Source organism: Battus philenor, unplaced genomic scaffold, assembly GCF_028537555.1.
Source record: "Battus philenor isolate CCGP_79_NKW_IND1 unplaced genomic scaffold, ilBatPhil1.0.hap1 SCAF_3, whole genome shotgun sequence".
Lineage (NCBI taxonomy): Eukaryota > Metazoa > Arthropoda > Insecta > Lepidoptera > Papilionidae > Battus > Battus philenor.
In genome coordinates this window covers 7,660,976-7,686,111 of record NW_027181693.1, presented here as the reverse complement: position 1 = coordinate 7,686,111, position 25,136 = coordinate 7,660,976, and the positions used below count along the sequence as shown (strand labels likewise).

At 30.5% G+C, this 25,136-nt stretch overlaps 1 protein-coding gene across 1 annotated transcript in view; it reads right to left on the bottom strand.

Annotated features, from left to right (window-relative positions):
• LOC137926861 (lachesin-like) overlaps positions 1-23,946 on the bottom strand; it is a 52,307-nt gene extending 28,361 nt beyond the window's left edge. The window contains exons 1-2 of the mRNA XM_068770587.1: positions 23,865-23,946; positions 1,964-2,097 (exon numbers count right to left, since the gene is read on the bottom strand). Of these exons, the coding sequence (XP_068626688.1) occupies positions 1,964-2,097; positions 23,865-23,946 (216 nt within the window). The remainder of the gene's footprint in view (positions 1-1,963; positions 2,098-23,864) is intronic.
• Between the last annotated feature and the right edge of the window lie 1,190 nt (positions 23,947-25,136).

Here is a 25,136-nt window from a genome sequence, read left to right as displayed (position 1 = left end):
TCAATTGAAATGTGTAATTTGAGAGAAGTATAAATAGCGAAACAAAAAAATTAATACTCTTTTTTTTAATTGAACCAATATTTTTCCTGGTAAGTATTGGTAATAAAAGGATAAATACTAGTACGTTTCGTTCCTAAAATCGGTACAAAATGTACATTTTTCCTTAGTCTTTATGTAAGGTTCAACGAAACTAAATATTAGCTTTGATGCTTGAGTTAAGTGTTTACTGTGACCAACGTTGAAGGGTAAACATGCATATATCAATCGATAGATATTGAGACATGCCGTAATGAAATAGAACGTCCTAGACTAGTTAATTATTTACTGATCAATGTAGTTAAAGTGACACTTAGAGTAAGAATTGTATTAAAAATTTGTTAGAATTACAAAAGTGTTAAAGATTATTATTAAGTGTAACACTTTACAGATAATATTTAATGAAGATTATTTAATTATTATATAATGATTATTGATAACTCTTACACTTATTTTAAATAAATCAGAATTATGATCTTATTCACGAATTCGAAAAATTCTACAAAAAGCAATTGCTTCAATTTTTATATTTATTAATGTATATCTATAATTTTTATGTATATCATTTAAATAAAGTTCTTAATAATACAGAAATATAACGTTAACCATCTTATTTAATATCTAAATATTTTTAAAATTGTAGTCATATTAATGCAGTAAAATAAAAAGAATCATATTCTATAAAGTGTCATATGTTACATAGAAAGATTAACTGTCGGGAAAGTGAGAGCGTGAAAATCTCTCAAAATGATTGAACGAGGACCAAGAAGCTTTATTTTAATTTCGTTAAGTGTCTGTTTTGCAACGTCCTTGTTTAATGAAAATTAAGGCTCACACAGGGATATGCAGATCTGCTAGGGCATTTATTTGAAACGGAGAGGTTTTTGTTTATATATGTTTTGATTTATATACATCCGTAATAAGAAGCGTATAAATTAATTACATAAAAATTATATTAAATTAACTTTTTGTGCAAATGAAAATTAAATCACAGGAATTAATTGCAAAAAATAAATTTTGAACTGAATTACTATGTGCAATTGTTATAGTGTGCGTAAGACGACGGCTTTGCAGTGATCTATTACTACATACTATTGAGAATCAACTTACAAGTTATTGTGCATTATAAATATTCATGGAACACTCTATGCTAGATAGAGATAGTTTCTAGAAGTAGTGAGTGGAAGAGTGCTCAAGGGGTGCACAGAAGGTTGTGTGCTAAAGAATGTGCAAGGAGTGTGGAAGTTGGTGCAAAGTTCTATTGGTTGAGATCTGTAATGTGACGGTTGCATTTGAATTTAAATTCATGATTGGAACATAAAAAAGTTACTGTATTGCTTATCGTGTACTAAGAAATATAATTCATTAAATTCTTTTTTATTTCTATGTATATATATATATATATCTGTATCATATATGAAATTTTTTACATGAGAGTTACGGGACCATATTATAGTTAGTAATTTTAGAATTATAAACAATTTATGTATCACAAATTTTTCTCAGACTAAAGCATTTTTAAACAAGTCATGCCATATGGTAACTTCCAGTATTTTGTTTTTCAAAAAACATTTTTTTTATTATTCAAATGGTTAAGATGAGGTATGCTTTCACTATTTTTTGTCAGATTATGAATTTTAATAATGTTTTGTCATAATACGGACACCTATCCTGTTTGATATTTAGATTTGATTTTGAATTAATTCAGGTAAATGATTAACAACGAAAATTAAAAATAAATTATTGTATTTTGCTATTATCGGCAATTACTTGATTTTTTTTGATAATACACTATGATTATGGTTATTTAGGGCCTAAGGCACGATGTCATGCGGCGTTCACATTACCAGATCCCAGTCCAGTGGTGCTCTTTGACGGTGCGTCACTATTCAGACGACTAGCTGTATTGAGTTGGATTGATACACACCCTGGCAGTGGCGGAGTCGCCACTCACCCTGTAACCACCCAGGTTATTGACCACGCATGTGAACATCGCGTCTCTGCCCTGCGCGATCGTCACGTTCTCCAGGGGATACAAGAAGTCCGGCTCCAGACCTAGAGCTAAACAAAATACAAAATTACGTTACAAAGTAAAAATTACGAAAATTTATCGTGGATAAAATTTGTTGCGCAAATTTTATTATTTTTCGATTGTTTATGTTGGAGCCGCTAGGTTATCGAGTTGTGACCACGTGCCGGTGGATGCGACGTGTGGGGGCTCCTCACTTTTACTTGCCGACGACATAGTCAAGGCCGCGGCTGCCTTGCAGTGAGCATCTAACGGCTGATATGATGATTCTATTAAAAATGCAGTAACGGACTCGATTTTAGTTTTTCATTTACCACATAAATAATAATATCAACACCGTAAAAAATATCCAAATACTTCGCTTTCATGTTATAACTACATCTCATATTTAAGTACCCCATCTTGTCGTGAGTACAGAAGAAGCTGGTTCCGGTATGACCCAGGTCATCTCGTTTTATCAAGCCCCGAGGAAAGTACTGTTACGGGTAAGATTTTTTTTCTATCAGGTGATCGAACTCCTCGTTTAGTCCCTTTATGAAAAATAACGTGAAAGTGCAAACGCAGAAGCGAAATAACAAAGGATTTCATTTTTGTTTACAATTTCGAGCCGTATAAATATCATCCAGTTTTAAAAATGAGCAAATATGAAATCGTATAAGCGCTGTGATCTCATGCAATGCCAATTAACTGAAGAGGAATATAATCAGAATAAAATAATTCGAAAAACGGCTTTATTAATCGATGTTATCAGAGCAATTACGTAAATTGAGTATTTAACATGAGTACTTTATATTTAAATCGAAATGAGCTCGATTGTGTTACTATCGTATCACTGATTTACCAATTTATTGTTATTTCGTTACAGAGTAATGCCTGCGTTTCTCCATTACATTGGCTTAAAGGCATTTAGTTGATTAATACTGAGTTATATTAATCGAAAACCTAGATTAGACCGAAAACCAAAATTGTTAAAAGTTAATTTAGGGTTCACAGGTTTAACGATGTGTGTCGTTTACGATGTTCCAATACGGAACATTGTGTAGTTGTGGTTATTAATACAAAGTCAAAGACTACATTTAATGCTAGTATTTTATTATTATTATTAACGAGGTAAAATATTTTTTTAATTAGAACGAACAAGTATACTCAAAAGTAATAAATAATATTATCTAGGGATTAAGTTTTGGATTATTTTGGATATCGATTAACTAGTACAGTTTACAAAGTGTATAGATTTAACAATTCCAAAAACTACTATTTAGCAGTCTGATATAACTTTATAATATTATTATATGAATAACGAAATCCGTAGACGGACAAAGTGACGAAAATTGTTCATCGATTTGGCAAGTTGAAGAGGTAGCGGGCAAAGCCTTAAGTTTCTGGAGTGGAGACCAGGGATCGGCAAGAGTATTGTAAAATATCCACCCACAAGTTGGACTGAAAACCTTGTTAAGGTCGTTGGAAGATGCTGGATGCTATTGGAAGTCTATGGGGGAGGCCTGGAGATTTTTAAACGGGTTCAAAATTGTCGTGTTATTGGGTGTGATAGTCACAATGACGCGAAAATATACTCGTCAATAAGTAAACAAAATTTATGGTCTGTCCCTCTCATAGATATCTTAAGGGGAGCCTTGCAGTGGGTGTTCGTTGGCTGAAAAGAGAGAGGGAGTATACAATATGTTTTCGTGTGTATGTGTGTGCCTAATGTGTGAACCTAAATTAAGGTAAAAAATCATTACATTCAATAGGAAAAACATCTTTGAAATAAAAAAGAATATATCCTTAGCCGAAAAATCGAACATAAATTGATTATAATATATAACATTATTATTTAAATAAACTCATTCGTATTTATACAAAGGAAATAGTTATTCAATCGATTTATTTAACTTGTATTAAAGAATTGAAGTTGAAAATTTCGTCTGTACAAAAATATTAAACCTCTTCGCTAAAAATATACCTATTGTACTCTTGTAGTAGATAGCTAGGGGTGTCAATATTCTACGTGACCAGTTCCTTGTGTCGCTACCAAGGAGACATGTGTCGGAAGTGAGGGCTATCTATATGCTCATAGAATGGCGTTCACATGTAGTATTGAATCATTTAGGTACATGCGAATCGGAAACATGAGAATGCATTTACAATTCGACTACAGCGACACGACATAAATAACAAGATTAAAAGTACGTGAGAATGATGAATAGCTATTATTTATTTTATTTGTTTAGTTTTGATAATTTAATTACACTTAAGGTGAAAATCTCGTTCAGCTGTTCATTATTCTTTTTTGATTCGCGGTATTCACGTAGCGTACATTGATTTTTTTGCACAATACAAGGAAATGTTTGAACTTTAAATATACTTCACAACTGAGGAACATGCATGGTTATTTAATACTGTTTTAATTTTTAATAATTTATACAAAAAGCAATTTAAACATTAATCAAAATTTTCATTTAAACCCGGTTTGTTATTGAACATTAAAAATATATTTTTTAACGATTTTTTCCTCAAACACACAGTCGCAATGGATGGGATTTATTAAAAATTAAAAAAAGATTTTCGAGTAACTTTCTTTTTTTGATTTAGTGTGACTCCAAAAAAGAAGAGATAAATAGTATGGCAATTCAACAAAAAAGTGTAATCACCGAAAAAATATGATTTCGCGGTATCTTCTAGATATGATAAATTTTATCATATCAAAAGGCAGAATTAATAAAATTTCTGTAACATACTGGTTATTTTACACGAAAAATTATACTCACGTTTGATTTAATTTATTTTGGATAATTTATTGTGCCCATATAAATTTAAAACTTACACTTAAATAAGTTCTAATATTTATTGCAAGCTTTAGCTTAAAGCTTTTAATTCGTAGCTTTTATGAATACAAATGTTTAATTTTATATATCTTAAAAGTTTGAATCATATCTCAAAACTTTTTAAGTTAGAGGGCTATAGCTTTAAGCGTTATCGGTGGGTTATTGTTTCGTAGCTTGTTTGTCAAACAAATTTTCTAGTCCTTTAGAAATGTCAGCAAATATTTATTGTTTATTTATCACATAATATACAAATAAAGTACATCACGGCTGTTTTCATGTTCTTGAGAGTTGAAACAAATAATTTTACATTTATTCACCAGCTAATCAGTTTTAAATTGACTTCTCGTCAATTGTTAAAAAGTATGTTATAATATATGATGTTTTATGGTGGGGCGAATCGCACACGAGCACACAAGCCGCCTGCCTTCTCATCTCGTGGCATTTTTTTTTATCAAAAAGAAAATACTTAATACTTTTTTAAAAGAAATTACTTATATAAGGAATCAACAAAATATTCAATAAGAGATCTTAACGCAACTACAGTTAAAATTGTATATTAGAGAAAGATTCGTAGAACACGATTATACATAATATAGTTACGCCATGTTAATAGTTATAATATTTCAACATATAGGAAAATTATGTGCAGCAATAATTGTCCGAACAAACGATGAGTGTTTGCTTAACTTATATTACAACCGGTTGTACGAAACATTGAATGCGACAGCACTTGGAAGTTTGTTTGAGATCTAGCGGGCGTAAATAAATACACGCTGTTTGGATATTGGTTGTTCTAATTAACGTCTGCACTAGTACTGAAGTAATACAATTAATTGCTCGATATTTTATATCATTACCTAAAAGTTGTTTAATTTTTTAAATGTAAATTTTTTAGTACGATTTGTTGTAAAGTTCGTTGCAAGCATATAAATACCTAATAAAATCGAATTAATATGTTATACTAAATATAAATCATTTAAAGGAATAGTTGAAATTTTTATTTACTAATATAATCTTAAGGTTGTATGGAGGAGATCAAAGTATATTCCAGAAGATGGGCAGCTGTAAACCATAATACCACACTGTGATCGCTAACCTGCTTACAAAGCGTAGCGATTATATTATACTTTTCCATAGATATGTTTGGATGAAACCTACCGATGAGAGGTATATCTTGCAATGGGCATCTGTGGGCTTAAACTACCACAAATGTTATTTGAAGATTTAATTAAAAATGATAAAACGTTGAATCGATAAATGAAAACATTTAATTATATTTTGTTCCATTATAGACTTGTGCAATTTTCCACCTAACTTATGGCTGTGGTATCTGGATCTAGAATAAGAACAGATATAACGCCTGGATGTGACTTAGATACTAGGTATCAAAAACAAAAAATACCAAGGTACTTACGAACTTACCAACAAGAGAATATGACAGTTTGTTATTCGTGATAAATTATGAGTGGAGCGAGGTGAAAAAAGATAACTGTAGGTAGTAGAATAAGCTAATGTTAACGTTAATTTGAAACTGGAATTCTGCATTTGATATGATGATGTTAGCTGTAAGCTCGGCTTTGTACTGCTTCGTCGAAATGAGTTCGTGAACTATAAAAATAAAACATCAGTTCGTTACAAGTCACCTAGAAAAGACAATATTAGAAATCATAGATGGTGTGACCTTTGCCAAAAGGTACGTTGAAATAGGAGAATATTTTTGTTTGGTGTAAGTATTTGAATGCAAAAATTATATTTTTTATTTTAATTACAGGGTGAATGGTTACATTAATATTATTATTGAACAATAACTTGAATACACTTATTACAATTTCATAAACTTGAAATAAAAATTAATACAAACTATTTTTAGAGTCCTCGTACAAACTCTGAAGATGGCAAAACACAACTTGAATGCAGTTGTGGCTACGAGAGTCACACTCCGAGATTTGTTTGCGTCTAGTTAAATGTTCCTCCAAACTTTACTCGGACAACGGATTGGGACGTTGTTGTCCTCTATTATTGTTAAAGTCTACTAAATACTTATAAAGTGATTTTTCTTCAAGCATCTAAGTGTTTTTGCCGTATGCTACATTTATTTAATATTTGTGTTTTACTCGTTCGCCCATTTACACATTATATGTTTATCTTGGTGTAATAATAGAGGAATAACTTATGTACAAAATATTTAGAACAAATTATTTTTATTCTTCATTGCCTTTGACCTATTCAAATTTTGAGTAAAATTAAAATAAACTACGTTCGAAAATTTCGTGACCATTGAAAGTAATAAGTTATACTAGAGTTTTTAGTGAAAAAAAATTTACAATAATATTGAACTCATTAACGACTGAAAAATTATGGCAAACGTTTATATACAATACTTTATAACAATACTTTATAACATTTACCTATGGATTTATGTACTATATATTTACATTTACCTAGGAATGTATTTATGTATATACATATGTTGGAACATTGTGGTAATATATCATTTTAAAACAAAGGTACATTTCTTGTTTGTTTTCCTTGCTAATAATATTTTCATTATTACTTAATAAATTTGCGAAGAAAGTTTTTTCATTTAATGTCAATTAATTTACATTTTATTATGAAAGTAACTTCTGCTAACTATTTACGCAACACTTGTAAACATCCGACAAGAGGCGATTAAAGAGAGGTATGTGTAAAAGGAAACAAGTAATTTTATTAAGAAATTTTCCTTCAATTGCCGACGGGTAAGAAATAACTAAAGAACAATGCAGAATGAAACCAAGAATTTTGGTTTTGGTTGAAGAGCTCACTGAAAACGAGGAAATTCTACAAACAACGTTGTTTCTAAATTAAAACAATCTCATAATTGCACATTCTCGGAGTTCTTTGATGCAGCGTATCTCCTACGGGGTTCACGAGGGGTGGCGCGAGGCAGAAAGACGGCTTGAGGAAGTTTTGAGGCGAAGTTAAGCTGATTATGTGTCATTTCCGCTGCGGAACTAGCACTGTTCATTAAATATTTCGAGCGACTTAATTGTCGAGGTCTCCGTCTATTTTAAGTTGGAGACAGGTATTTTAAAACATGCTGGAGTTTTCACTACAACTACTTTATCACGGAGTTTTTAATTAACACTTTTTCAAAGTTGGTATGTTTCTTTCTGCGCTTCGGTATCATACGTTACCGATTATCAATTTATTATGACATAAACACGAAATAAGTTATTTAAGGTACAATTTTTTAATAAAAATTAGGAACAATTTAATAAAAAATTACTTTATAAAATTCATAACACAAACTAAGAAAAAGTTTATTTTTTAAATGATTACCGGCTGTTTAATCGTAAAGGCTATATCAGCAAACAAGATTTTCAAAAATATGTACGTTTTTAAATTATTGGTCTTTTTTAAAACTTCATTTTGAATTAATACATTATAATATTTGTGCACTACTGATATAATATACCAAAACTTTTGATTTTACTTATGTTATTGATGAAGATAATGAAATTGTTAAAGTGAATAGCTTCTCTGCAGAAACCAACGCTTTTAGTCACAACCGCTTTTGATTGAACTTGACACTTCCTAGCTGGTTGCAAAGTAGGAGAGAATTATATTAACACTGATTCAGTTACTTTCATATCCTGCATTACCATTCTTTTGTTCTCTGGAAGATGTACACTGAATTATATTTTGTACATTTCCCATTATTATATTGCGAACTCCTTAAAAGAAATGTTTCAACCTCTTTGCTGTGACATCATATAAATATAATTAGAAGAATTTTTTGAATTTGGAATGACTTTTTAAAACAAAAAGAAAAAAATTACTTGTATTTTTATTCTTTCCTTGTATATATTATCTACGCTTACATCCCGTGCACACTTTCTTTTGTAATTATGTTTTAAAAATATGAATAATATTAAATCTAAAAGTATTCAGCAATTATAATATTTTTAGCACACCAATTAAACAAGTCTTTCTATATGAATGTATAAGAGTCATTGTCGTCTGTTTGTAATTATTAATAATAAAAAGGTAGTGTAATTATAACTTAATTGACTCAAATTAATGTTGCGTTATTATATATTGTATATTGAATATAAATATGATAAGTAAAGGACGATAGCGTTATCTTTTTTCACTCGCGTCAGTGAATAATAAGAAAGTAAAAATTAGGCGAAACCGAGAACAAAATGAATGTTAGTTACCCTGGGCAAACTCACAAAAACGATGGACCCCATTCGTGCGGGTACAAAGTCCATTACAGTCAATTCGTCTAGACGCAGGCACGTGTTGAAACTATTCTCACGGGTAAATGAATTACCTTTGTTAGATAAATAAAAGAAGTCGGCGAGTTCACAGATAAACCGAATTACACTTAACGCCAGCTAGAAAAAACATTATCGGGCTATAACTGAGGTTTTGTATGTGGTTTAAAATTTTCTTAGAACATATTTATAATGAAAAAAAATGATAATTTCATGTATTAACATATTAGAACATATTAGATATTTTTACTAATAGGTGTCACCGCATCGTCTGTTTATCTTCAAACAGAAGCGTATATTTATAACAATAACTAGTTTTTTTAGTAAAATCCTATAATATCAACCGATTGAGCTAAAATTAGGCCTACTTGGGTACCCTCAAAATGAAGTGTTGTTCCCTCTCGGGTCTATCATGGCTCCATGCCGCGACCGCTATAGCGACACGAGAGTTGCAAGCTTATCTTAAGTAATATAACCCAAAGCGATGGCTCAGACAGACCCTAGGACCTTTGATTATGGCTTGGGTCAAGCATCTTGAGCGTTCTACTGTCTTAAAGTCGATGATTACAATCACTAGTTTAAAGGACCTTGTAATATATAAGTTTCTACGCGCTGATGGTTTGATATTACTTTAGCTACTTCTTACACTTTTTTTGATTTCGTATTATTTGTTTATTTCATTTGTATTTCGGAAGATTTTATCTAAAAAACATCAAGATTTCGGATATCGTTACTTGTCCAGTTGAATTTATTGCTAATCGACGTCCTGCAATCTGGAACATCAATTAAGACTGATTTATAGTAACGAGTACTCTGACGTTATTTTAAGTTAAAACTATTAATAAGGATGTAATAGAAAAAAATAAGTGAAAACTTTATGGTATTTATTTAAAAAAAAAAACACAAAAAATCTGTTAGTTTAATAATAACATAATGATTGGAACACATAAGAATATTGAAATTTTAAAATTTTATTTGTATTTGGTTATAATATAAAGCAATTTTTTTTAATAATAAGAGGTGATATTTATAAATGGTATAACTTTTATTTTGAAAATGATTTATTTATGACAAAAATTTGGAAAAAAAGAGAAGGCGATTAAAAATTGAACTAACGTTTTACGTGACCGAGAAACGTGAACATGAAATCTGTAATATATTTTTTTGAAAATTAAACAATAAAAAAATGTTGTAAAGGGTTCTACAAAATCATATTCAAGTAACCACGTTATTGTCAAGCTGTGCTATAATTTGTAAAAAATTAACCACATGCACGAGTGCGAGGCGGTCTGTCTTGTGGCTTACTTTTTCAATATCCTCAAGGCCCGGACCTAATGGCCGCCAGATGGCGAGTTGGGCAAAGTGATGCTATCAAAAAGCGATAGGCGGCGGTTGGCCCTGTTATCGGAGCACTTTGCGCATCGTTCCTGACATGGGTCAACTTATACAACGTGCTGTACACTGGTTTACACTATTCATTCAGTTAGTTACGCAATAAGAAAAAACTTTAATTCATATTTATGGCATTCGTATATATGGTATATTCGTATATATTCACATATTTAATATTAATAAATTATATACATGGGGTACAACAACTATGTCGAATTTACTGTTGAAACAAAAACATATTTTCCATAGTAACAAAGAGATTTCTTTATGTAAAAATCATACACGGGAATAAATGGAAAATGAATACAAATAAATATTTTTACTTTAAAGTCTTAAATTTAATTACAAGAAGTTATTCTTGATAAAACTTTAGAAGAACACGAGTCAGTTTTATTCATAGAATTTAATTTTACTTCTGTACGACTCATTAGTTCAGGAAAAGTGTATTCACAAATAGTTTGATTAAACATGTAATAAAATCTCTTTGGCTGTATTATTTATATTTGGTTGATTTTGATGACAATAAAAAGGATACATTAAAACAAAAAAAAAAACTTACAAGTAAGCATAATATTTAAATTTTTTGATTTTTCTGTACCACGTGAGCTTACTCAAAGAAACCTAACGAAGTGTGTTCATATGTAATTTTTTATTCAGACGTAATAAACCGAACCATCTTTGATGGATAATTACGTGAAGAATGTCACCAGTTGTAAATCTGAAGCAGCGACAGCAAAATGTGCGAAAAAGGTTGTGGTTGAAAATCCGACAGACTTCACAGACTATCGCAAAACCCAAGTAAACGCGCAATAAGGTGATCCTATGTTTATGATTCAGTTGCAAATCATTGTTTATAACGAGCTTTAGTTACTGGACGGAACATCGATTCTGTTCTCTACTGCTAACGATTGCTGAGATTCAAGAAGTTGGGAGTAAGCGGCTACCAATATGATAGAATACACACATCTTTAACCAATTAGCAAAAATTAAGAGTTTGGTTCGAAGGTGATAGTGCATCCGCTATATGGGCCTAACCTTACCTTTTTATATTTCATCCGTTTCTGTCTCTTAGAAATGTCTAGGTAGTGTCAGTGGTTAACATCAAGAGAGGATTGTCAAAATTTCTTGTCGCTTTTTGTTCAGAATTCACAAATTTTCTATAAAATGTAAACAAACTTTGTAATAATTATTATTTTTTATTTAAAATGCCAAAAAATCCACAATCTATATCAATACACAGATTTTTATTAAAAACAATAAAACATGTTTTTCTTACAGAAGCATCAGTTTTGGGTGACTTGAAATTTTTAAATTAACTTGAACTAAAAAATTTGCTTTTCAGTAGCAACCCAAACTGTTTGTATTATTTGCATTAATATTAATTGTAAATATTACAAAGAGGCATAAATGTGATGCTTTTTCTTTTTAATATAATCTTAATAAATTTTAATCGAATTTAGATAGAATTAGAAATGAAGATATCCTTTAAAACGTAACTGGTATAAGTTAGCGGATGGGCAAGTAACAGTCAGCAGGCCACAAGGCGTGAAGAACAGATGACAGCTGAGGCTCTAAAGTTCTGGAGATTACGAATCCGGAAGATGTTCACATACAAGGTGAATACACAAACTTTAAAAGGTCTTGGGATGACACTGGAAGCAGTCCGCTAGCATCCGGTCTATTCAGAAGTCTAGGGGAAGACATGTCCAGAAGAGGAAGCTCGTAATGATGACGAGGAACTGAATGATGACGAACTTTAATGCGGTATTTTGAGTCCTGTTCATCAAGTATTTTCTGTCTGAATTGTCAATTGGTTACTTTTATTCTTTAAAGTACTCTACTTTTCATTGTAATTCCATTACAAGCTGCGGCCGTGTCCCGGAAAAGCGATACTGAGTACTCTCGTTTGCCTAAAATGTTGCTGTTTAAGATCTGCGTTACATTAATATATAACTTTATACAAATAATTGTGTAAAACGAAAGCGCTATTTTAGGTACCCGTATGTATTGTTATTCAGTCGGCGAAGTCTGAGGCGTGCACGCCCCACAGCTTATCGTCTGCCCTCAGCCGTGGCAAATTAAATAAATATACATTTAATGAGCGTAAATACATTGCATGCCTAACTTAAATAATTACTTTATTTAGCTTTTTTGTAAAAAAAATACAAGTGCCTATGTGTTACATGTTTCTTAGTTTATTTATTCATATTTAATTACTAACAATATCATTGAGTATCTTATGTTTCTTGTATATTTTGTGATGTATTTATTTGTCATTCTAAGTAAATAGGACAATTACAGAAATCACATGTAATTGGCAGAATAGTTAAGTACAAAGAGCGATCTTTATCATTTATTCCGACAACCATCTATTACTTCTCAATCCTTTCATTTTTTAAATATATCTTGTCTTAGTGATTATCTAATAAAGGAATTTCCAATAAAGGTAGGGGCTTATTAAAAAAGGTATTGCTTTTAAAATAACGTGTCCGCGCTTTTAGTCCGTAAATAAAATTTCGATTTTAACACTTAGAACACAAAAAAAAAAATATTTTATTCACACAAAACGTTCCGGTATAAATAAATATTAGATGATAATTATTTTTCATTACTATAATTGTTGGGTTTTGCCTATGAAATTTAGTATGTCGGTTTTGTAAAGACGTTTTTCTTCGACGTTTTTTGGTATGTTTCAATTATCTTATTCAAGAAAAGTGTAGACGGAGATCGAACCTTCGTTTCTCGTTGGAAAATTTCGTCATTGAACAGTTCGGGTTCCTCTTGCTTTACGAACAAAGCTCTGCTATCACCATCATTGCAGCCGTAAGACGTCCACTGCAGGACGTAGACTTCTCTTATATTTTTCTAATAGGATCTGTTGGAAACTAACTGTATCCTCCATTTCCGTCGATTTTATCAATATCATTTGACCATAGTTAGCGCAGACGCAGCGTGTGATCGCAGCGCTTGCTTTCTTGTCTTGTCTTGTCTGTGGTCTTCACTCGAGAAACTTAGGATTCCTGGAGGCATCTGTTCTACGCACAACGTGGCTTGCTCACTTCCACATTAAATCTCTATATTGTACATAATTACACGATATATATAAAGCTTAAGTAAAGTAGTCGAAACTAGTTCAAATAATGTTATAAAAGCAATGTTATCGGCACAGGTATACGAGCTGAGATTTGCTTTAAGAGTTCATGACAGACGCGGGCTCTCTTATATCCCGGTGCGATCATCTAAGTAGGAACATGCAGCTTGTTTCGTATGAACATATCCTTTGAAGCGGTCAGACTGACGGCCTTTGAAAGCTTTAGTATGAGCGCATTTTGATAGTGCTATCGATTTGAACTTTACTGAATAGACTTTACTTTATTTCTCTTCTAAATTTGAAAACTTTATATGTATTTGTAGATTTGTTTGGTTTTAATACAGGTTATATATTTATTTAATACCATAATTTTTTAAGAGTAATAAGAAGTTTATTAACAATTGTATACACATTAACAGTTCTACCATTGCACTGTGAGATGAGATGATTCATTCAAAAAATCTAAATATTTTTTTAAAATCGTATTTTTGGAATTATAACAAAAATATTAAATAAAAAGGACTTTATACGGAGATACGTTTGTTAATTTTTTTCTTAAATATTAGTCAAAGTTATTTCGAACTTTAATGTGTGTTTGCGAACCATGTCATCTTTAAATATTATTACTAAAAATAAACAAAGAATTTGTAACACTGAGAATACATGCTCAGAGACGCTTAAAAATGATTTGACAACATTTCGTAGATAAAGAAATTATAGCCATATAGCATACGACGTTATAGTAAATGTAAAGATTTAGAAAAAAAGGACGAAAAAACTTTTAAAATAAATGTAATTTAAAAATTTATACGCTAAAAAATAATATTATAAGATCCCATTAATCGAACATTCTATTTGTCTTTTGACTTCTGACCCCATCCCGCTTGCGAAGGCAGAGCGTTCGAGAATTTCAATTTAGGAGAAGAATGTGCCGACATAACGTGTGGCTCGAGATATTTTGATAGGACATGTTCTTCGTGAATAAATCTTTTTACACATATTAAAAAATCTTTAAACGAATTTACCTTATATTAATTTAGAATATTATAGCATAAATATAATGTAACAGAATGAATTGGACAAAAATTCTACGAATGACAAAATAGATAAACATTATTTTAAATTGAAATATTTTCAAATAAATGTCGGGCGAATAAGTAAATTTAGAAGTAAAAATTTATCGCAATATTAAAAATACTTGACTGGTTCTAGATCAATATTAAAAAAAATTATTAAATTTTTAGACCAAATGTTTACCGTTCGTTTTGCAAAAAGCTTTCGGAATTTTTAATTTTGTTATGGCATGCTGATCTAGATCCTTGTTGTATATTAAAAACCACCGGCAAAATACTTATAATGTCGTGATCACTAGTAATAATAGAATAATATTAAAATTCCAAGTAGTAAGAAGATTACATTCATGCTTTTATAGGTGAAAAATGTAATTTTTTTAGAAATTAGATGTAGAAATGTAATTAGTTTGGTTAGCTCCATCAATTAATAATCATTGCAAAGTATCGTACAGTTTCGATGCATAAAATTCACAAAAAATGTTTTTTGCTGTTCTTTGTATATTTTTACCACTTAACATAGTTTAAATGATATAAACTAGAATTTTTTGTATATAATTAAATTAAAAGATTCGTGAAGATTTTTAGGTGAACTGTTAATATTATAATTTGTTGCTCACTTATACTTATGCTACGTCGTTTTATATTTACAACCTATAGGCGAATTCGACAATATAGGCCTCCCTCAAAGATATGCGTGATGGAATATCCCGTAATCGCCACGCTTGGCAGGCTGGTTGGGAATCGTAGTGTGGTATTAAGGTACGCAGAGGACGCTGCTACCCATCATCTGGAAACTTGTTTGTGAGCAGTGGCAATATATAATTAATGTAAATTTATATAAGCCTGTATCTCGGGAATCGAATCGGCGATCTAGGATCGCAAGTCACAGTCGTCTACCGTTGGGCTAACACTACTCAATATACGTGTATCATTTCAATTAACGCATTTCCAAAAAAAAAAAAAATTTCTTCAAAAATTATTTATTGGTAAGAGCGAATTCGTAATTATGGTTAATACTCTGAAAGTGCAAAGTTAAAATAGAAAAAGTAAGTAGATATGTACTTTAGTACATAAAATTAAAATAATACATAAAGAAAGATCAATTTGCTTGTTGATTTAATGTATTAATATCTAACAACGATTACTTAAAAAAATATTTTACATTTCGTACACTGAAACACTTAATGCTTAGTAATAATGTGATTATACTTTTTAATTATTGTAAATAATAGTTTTTATTTGTTTACTTTCTAACACACCTTATGTTGGATTTTATTGACGTCAAATGTTTGATAGCTGTGGACATGTGTTTTAATTTTCAATGTATTATACTTTGTATTGAAAAAGAGAAATGTTTGTTTTTATTATTTTACAGACATCTTTTCTTTTTTCTAAAACCTGTTTATTACGTTAAGAAAAATATAAAAATAACATTTTAGTACTTTCGCATTGAATTAAAATTAGAGCATTTCTAGAATTATGTGTTTAAATAGCTTGAATTTAAACTTTTTACATCGACAATTCATGTTTAAAGTGTTAAAATATTTATATATTACAATGTTTCATATAAAGGCATCTCGACCGCTTACCATAAATTCATGGCAACACTCCGTGTTGCCGTATAATATACTTCATGGTAAGACGCCGCCAGAGCTTTTGAATGTTTTCTTAGGTTGTATGAATGCTAAAATAAAGGTGCTGTTCAAAAATACTGTAATTTTTATTTAACTGAAATCCTATTGACTTTGATAAATGATTTCACGTTAAAAGATGTTTATACATATTAATGTTTGATACTACTGTGTCATACTAAAAAAAAATTATAACAAATTTCATTTTTTTTTCAGTCTGTCGCTGCTTTGACAATTAAGTGGTAAAATTAAAATTTAGATATATTTAATAAATAAGAATGCATTTTTGTATGCAAAGTCTTGCTTTTTTTTGTTCTGGTGATTGCCAGGTCAGAGTTTATATGTTGTTATAGAAGATAACAGAATTGTATATTTATTACATATATAAAATATAAATCAATCACAATTAATAGCCCCTGATTGTTATCAACCAAAATATAAATCAAATTTTGAAACCAAAATTTCACAATATGTGATATCTAGTTTGATTAAAATTGAAATAAAAAGTTTTCTTAGTCTCTTAATCAAAAACTGTTTCTCTCAGTATGCTTATAGTGTTATATGTTTAATCTACAATTCGTTTTAAAATAAATGAAGAGACTACATACCGCGTTACAAAAGTATTGAATTCTGCGACGAACGTTTTTTTAAAAACTTTGTCTAAGTTGCCACCGTTATTTTACGCATCAAACTTTTCGTTGACGAAATTTATTCATGACGTGATCCCTTGTAAATACATTTGGGGGTTTATTGTCGTAATGAATTTGATATGGCTTATGAAAATAGGCTTAACTCCGCTTACTTGCATCGTTTCGTATTATATATTATAGGTACACGTTTTTGAATAAATTTAATCGCTATTCCTAGAGGAAGAGTCCGTTTAATTTTTTTTAAAACTCATCTACAAATAATAAGATAACAAAAAAAAAAACTTTTGAAAGAAATAGAAGATTGTATTATCTCATGAAGATGAGAGTAATCATAGACATGTTTGTTCATAATTCCACAAACATAACTGGCGCCACATTATTACGCGTAACATGTACGTATCATCAAGTATGCGCCCTTCTCACTTTATCACTTTATTTTATTAAGAAAAAGTCACTGCTCGCGGTGGTTTACACCTAACATGGATATACTTTTTTACGAAGTAGAAGCAACACTCATCGAGTTTTTTTCGTAAAAGTTGGATTGAATATTAACAATAAAATATAAGTTAGGGAAGGTCATTTTAAGTTTGACAAATTATTCGGTTTACTAACATTAAAGAAAATCAATACAATGTTTTGCTGTCGATATATAGTAGGTTAAATCAAAGATTAGTTACTTTAAATTTGATTTTAGTTGAACTTGAATAATTTTTTTTTTCGGGATGAGTCGTGCCAAATAAAAAATTATTACACTCCAAACAGCACTGTTCATAATGATTAAGACAGCAATAAGCGAGAAAAACTAGCAATATTCAACACAGTTATATATAAATTTATCAAAATATAATATCGACTTCATTCAAAGATCAGAGAATTATATCCTGTCCAAATCCTGTACCCTACAAGCAAAGGTAAGAAATTAAACCGGGTGTTGATGAAGGTTCTTTATTGAGACCTATTTTATTATATACTGCCCTAAATCTTTTTGGAACAGTATAAACAAGCGTTGATAAACATATACTCAAGAAATGTACCTCTGGCTACTATAATACAATATAAATACATGGATTTCACAGTTAGCAGATGTAGATGTGATATAAATGGATAGATGAACTGAGCCTAGGGCGTAATATGAACTATATATATAAATATACACACATATACACAGACTAATATATATATATACATACATATATATATATATATATATATATATATATATATATATATATATATATATATATATATATATATCTTTAGTTATAAAATATTACACTTTTTAATCGAAAACATAATGATTACACGAAATACAAGATCTACCAATAGTCGACAAAATTATATATAATAAGACAGTAAAAGCAGTATGCCCCGTTAAAGTTGGCCTTATATACTCGTAGCACTTGGATGAAAACTGTCGTTAAAAATTAGAAAAAAATCTTATTAATAGTAATCAACACTCTCGTTGAACAAAATCACTAACTTTAAAGAGGTAAATGTATAGTTCATTTCTTAACAAAAAACACATACACCCATTTCCAATCACCTTGTATAAGACGACGTCCCTGAAACTCTTTGGATAGTGACAGATCGGTATTTTTTGGTTATACAAAGTCTAAAGGGGTAAATAGTAAAAATTCTTCAATATTAATATGTAGTTATACAAGTTTTGAATGCGCCTTTTTTACAATCGTTACGTTATATTTTTATTTTTAAAACTATTGATTTTTAAATGCCGTACAAAAACTAACAGAAAATCAGTGATGATACATTGACTACTTTAAATCTATAAGTAATCACTCCAATCAATCATAAAAGTAAATACCATGAATGTCTTGTCACAGCTCAATCTCCATCTTGTCATATCTTGCCTTTTATTACGCTTGTTAAAGTAACAGGATTAATAAAAACATTATGCCTATGAAATAGCCGAAATTCAAGACCGAGCATAAAATTTTGTTTCTAATAAACAAAGATCAATGGTGTGAGTGGTGGGAAGTAGATAAAACCCTTATGAGTATTCAAGCGACAAGTGATGACGGTCACGTTTTTAATTACCGGTGTATGAAATAATCTACGGAGTGTTATATTATATTTAATTATTCCTTTAGAGAGCCAAGCTTTCGTATTATGCAATAAAAATTTTCAACTGTGATACCAATAAAATCATTATAATGTTTAAATAGGAATTAGTGTAGTATATCTCGTACATATATTAATTTACATATATTTCTGATTTTTTTAATCTTTATTAATTGAATATTGAAAAAAGATACCTCATGTGGTGCCATTTGATAAAGAAATAAATACCGTTTTTTTCTCAGGTGAAAGTTGTAATTTTGAAAATGTTGTAAATATTTATCATTTACTCTAAACAAGTTAACCTACTGTGTCTGCCACTAAATCAATAACTTTACGTTATGCTACCAAGCGCTAATAGCGCCCTGTACTTATAATAATATTAATGCTTGCTTCTTATAATATTATAAGGAATACAAAAGAGTTCGATTAACAAGTAAAACAAATAATTGTCAGCAGGTCGTTGGCAGTTTTTTTTAGCTTTTATTTCTAAAACAATCAGTTTACCAAGACTATACAATGAATGTTGAAAATAAACAATGAGTGCTAGCACTTTTAACGGAGTAAGTATAAAAATCATACGGTAAAGGTAAATTATCATGAAAAGGCAAAAAGCCGTCTTGCGTGGATTTACAATAAATCCGCCGAGAATTGTGCGGTTTCGGATTGTTACAATTGTTAGCATTGCAGTAATATGAACAGGTATGATTTTGCAAAAACCTGACTCTGAAGCGTATTATCTCCATTGTGTTTTATTTATATATTAAAAACAGCATCACAACATTGAATTTGTTTCTGTATGTTTTTTTTTTGTTTTTAAAACGCTACACACAAATGTTTTAATTTCGCTAAAAATATGTTTCACTTCTATATTGTACTTTATAAATATACTACGTCTTATGTTATAAGGCTTAGTAAAGAAACTGGTCTTAAATAGACCTCTCAGTAACTTGCGAGAGAAACGTAGCTTTAAACCCAACAGACTGACGCAAAATATGTTGTTATGAGGCGTCGAGGCGCAAAACTATTTCCCAGATTATATTTGTGCAACTTTTAGGCTTTGCCCGGAAGTTGTTGAGAAAGAAGTTATAGAGCTTGAAAATTTTAAAAGCTTCCGCATTTGTTGCTAGATAAAGTATTACAACTTCGTCGATTTAAGTTCTTCGAAATTTAAAAAGTAGACAAGAATGAAGTCCATAAATAATCTTGAACAACACCGATGGACATTCAAATCAACCTTTTGTTTTTAAACTTCCATGAAACAAAGAGTTAGCATAATAGAATGAGATATGAAAATGACAATATCAATAACAATAAAATCGTCGGTGATCCGTTACTTTTGGAGAGGATCTCCTCCGTATCCGTTGTTTTCTAAATAAATCACGAACAGGAAAATACGTTTGGACAGCTCTACTCTATTCTTTAACCATTGTATTAGTTTTGATATTGTGTATTTAAATACTTTTGATGCTTCTCATTTCAAAGGTTTAACGTGGAACTACTATGTAACACACACACACACGTGTATATATATATAATTTAAATTATAAGTATTGTGTGTGCACTTTTATTTATTCTTAGTATTAATAAATAAAAGTTACATTTATAAATTTGTTCGCATTATCATAACATTCATGAACAGTTCCTGAGAATATATTAATTTAAATCAGAATATAGAAAATCAAATATTAAATTTAAAATTTATTACATTCATAGAAATGAAAAAGGGAAAAGAGTTCTTTAATATCGTAAATGCATAGGAATCTTACTTTATATTTGCTTCGTACGTAAATACGTAAATTTTCGATGGACGCTTTCATAGGCTTGATGCCTGATTCAGATATGCACTGGAGGCAATCTCTCACTCTGACGCTACCAAGTGAAGAGGGCAATAAATAAAACAGCTCCCCTTTCCCCATTTTCACATAAAATCTGCATGTTTATGAGTAAATATTCTATAAACAACTTGGAACGCAATACGACTTATAGTATTAGTGTATAGTGAAGGCAACAATTCAGAGAATTGCATGCAAATAAGATAACGGGAATAAATACTAGCGTTGTTGTTTGGTTTTTCCGCCCTCCCACTTTTTATATAACGGCCTAGTTTATACGTTCATTGAACTTACTTTTATAGCCGTAGATTTTTTTCAGTCTGAGACTGGATATGATAATTCATAGACTTTTTATTTACAATTATCTTATATTGAATGTACTTAAAACGTAATTAACAAACAAAGTAATAATTACTTCGCCGATTCACTAGGGAAGGGTTCTTCATTAGTTGTGTCCAAACAAAACGGCTCATTGACTTTCTGATTAATTGCAAAGTAAGAAGCAATGACAGCCTGACACAGAAAAAAATTCAAGAAAATAAAGGGCAGAGTGGGGTCTTTCGAACGATGTCGGTATTTTAGCCTAATTTATACGTCTGGGGTTTTCATTTAAAATTTCGTTTTATTAGCGTGCTCACGTAAACATACACTTAGCTGTCATTTTAAATTGTGCGAGCGTGTCGTTTTTCGCATAAGTAGGGATTTGTGAAAAGGTGGTAATAAGGTATGCAAGCCCTTTTCCCTTTGTCGGCCACTCGTTCGCAACGTGATGAGAATCTTTTTTCCATGCGGACGCTTGAGATTTGTTAGCCTGTATGTGAAGAATTCTAGAGAAGTAACGCGAGTAGCAAAATCGTAAATGTGAGTGATTATTCAGTTATAAATTTTTGTGACTTTTTTTCGTAAAATTGTCGTCGTTAAATTTTGTTTTTTATATTTATTGAAAGATTAAAGTTTTGTTAAAAATTTGTCGTTGTCATTTATTACGGAGGCATAAATGTGAATCGTAGCGTAAAGGTAAAGGCGGGTGTGCACGAGGCGGGGTCGAACGGCCGCATCATTGTGCGAACGAGCCGCGGGCGCGATTACAATGCCGCTGCTGTGACATTTTCGCTAATGGTTTCAGGGCAGGCACAATAAAACGACCGGAGATATGGTAGCAAGTGAAAATTTTATCATAAGATTAATTTACAGCATTCATAAATCCGTACAACGCTAATAATTGCCTTTTTATACGAAACTATTCTATAAGTAATTGATGATTGAACATGTTTGTGTTTATAATGATAAGTTTAACTTTGATATCGCAACATGGTATTGTCAGTTCATCTTTGATGTTACCTGTCGTGCTCTCTTTATTTTTTTGTGGATTAAATAAATCTAAACCTTTTTTAAGAATTGATTTATTTTCGCAATATCAATTTGTTAAATTATGTCAAGCTAAAATAAAGCGGTGTCAATACTAAAAATAACTTGATATGAAATCTTATAACGTTAAGTGTTGTATTATTTATTTTTCTATTGATATGAGACCTTATAATAATATTTACTTCTACAGCGCGTTGAACAGTGGTTTAATTATTCAAATAATAAATAACTTTATTCCAATCATTTTGTAAATACGATACTTGTCGAAGTATATGACAATTAATGGCTTACAAAATATCGGAATAAAAACATCAAATATGAGAAGATCATGTGTATTTGGTGAAACGTTGAGTTTTACGCTATGGACTGTTTTTCAATGAGATTTTTTGTTCGAGCTACGCTTTGATTTCTGAAAGGGTTTATCCGTGTTACTTTTCTGCGTTTGTACATTTTTATCACCGTAGAATGAATTGCTTTTAGAGTGACTACAAAAAATCCATTTGCAAATGTCTCTTTAATTGTTGTATACGCCTTTGAGAATTTAACATTCAATGGTTATCATCATAACCATAAGTGTGTAATTAATAATATTTTCACCGTTTTGCATAGGTAGAAGATTAATGTTAACCCGTTTGAATAAACCCTCAATATTGTAATTAGGACAAGTGTGATACAACTATACAACTGGAGCGAAAAAATGTATGTATACGGATGTACAAACATATATATAAAATCATTTCAAACCCTGTTTATACAAACACATCATGGTATCATTTGATTAAAACTTGCAATATTATTTAGCAAACTATTAAAATACTCAATGCTTAAACCATAATAATTTTATCCTGTTTTCAGTGATATTTTGTAGAAATGCTTTTATAACCATTTAAACGAGCTTGTGTATTGTCACAGCGTTGAAATTTCACGCAAACTCTGTGAAAGCTTGCACTTTGTTAAATGAGAGCGACTGCAAAACTCTGGACACAAACCGCGCAAATGTCGTAAATGTACGCCACTGTGTTATTTGGCAATCCTCGTAGCTACGTTTATACCCAGCCCACGCATTGTCCTATCCAAACGGCACTTCAATTACGTGACCTATAGTAATGATACTAGGAAAATCAATCTTTCGTGTTACTGAAATGTGATCCTTATTTGTTAAGTTAGGTTAATCTAAATTGTTTTCAATGTAATAAAAATGAATTTTGTTTTCATTATATAAAATTAAAAATAACTCTATATTATGTTAATTATGTTTAAAGTTTCCTAAAAATCCACAATAAATACTTTTCTAAAATTAATTAGAAATAATGAAACAGAAGTCAAGATCGTATTCTGTTTATGATGTATTTCTTATGAAAATTATTGTATCAGGTGTTTCTTATGTTTATTTACATTTACTGGTATTGTATGGGGGAAACGGTGACTCTCTATATTTATAGAATTGCAGGAAACTAAATTACTGCAAATTAATTTCAAATTTATTTATAAGAACGATTAATAACATAACAAAACATGATAAACAAGGTAACAAATCATAAAATCGTATGCTGTATACGTTATTTTTTTTTTGATATAACATTAGGAGTGCCTTACCTATGAAATTGACATGTAAAACTGCCAAAACTAGGAGCTGAGCGAGGGGTCCACATCTTCGAGACTGTGCGCCTGCCGCCATCTTGCTTTAACGAGTGACTGCTCGGTGCTGCCGTCTACCACTCTTTAGCTTCCATATACATTTCGAGAATGACATATTCAACTTTCTTTGTAATGTATTTTGGAATTCACTGAGAACCATCATTTCTCGAAACCTGAAAATAATAAAAACACTTTAAAAAATAAAAAATTGCATGTTGTAAATAGAAGATTAAAAGGGTCGGACCGTTTAATCTTCTATTTCTAAATTAAATTAAAATTAAATCTAAATTTTCTAAATCTATAGATTTAAAGGGGTTAAATGTTAATCTCATTTGTAAGTAAAGAGCTTCAAAGCTTCTACATCTTTTTCCATTCCCTATGTATAATGTGGTCTTCCTAAAATATGTTTTTTTATATTGCAATGCAGACAATAACTTCTGGTAGTTGAATAACTGCAGGGACAGATAGTAAATAATAGTTTTAATCTGAATTTGGATAACGCTTTAACTTACTATTTTATCATTACTTTATTTATCTGAATCATTGCTCTTTGGGTTTCAGATATTCATACCTTTTAAAGGTATGAATATCTGAAAAGACATTCAGACCTTTTAAAGGTGTTACACCTATAGCGTATATAGCGTTACTTAAAAAGTTTAACATCCGTCTTTAGGTCATCATCAAATAATATCAACGAAAGATAATCCGTACTTCCAAACTTTTATTAAAATATTTTTTTATTATAACCCTCCTTGCCTGTCAGGGTTGTAATGCGTAGTGTACCTACAAATTACTCAACCTACTAAGTATTTTTAAAAATAGAAAAGGCATTTGTACTTAACATATGTAGATATTAAGTGGAAGTCGTTTTGTCGTTGGATGCTAGCTAGATCGGTCATTGTGGCATCCTTGGCGAAGGCGTACATCGGCTGATACGAATGAATGAATGAATGTACGCACATAAAGTACATTCACTTAACACATAATAAAAAGCAAAACTTTTCTGTATAATTTAAAGATGTATATGTTTTCCTTAAGCATATTCTTTTGCTTCTAGATAGAAGTATGTATATACTGCATTGTAAAGATAATATAAGAAATATAAACATTGCAGAATCTTCGCACGACTTCCAGTTACGCTAAAATATTCCTATTTTTATTCACATTCCGGCGGCAGAGCGCGAGAGAAACAGTCGAACGTTATCTAAAATATGAGTGAATGTGGGGCGG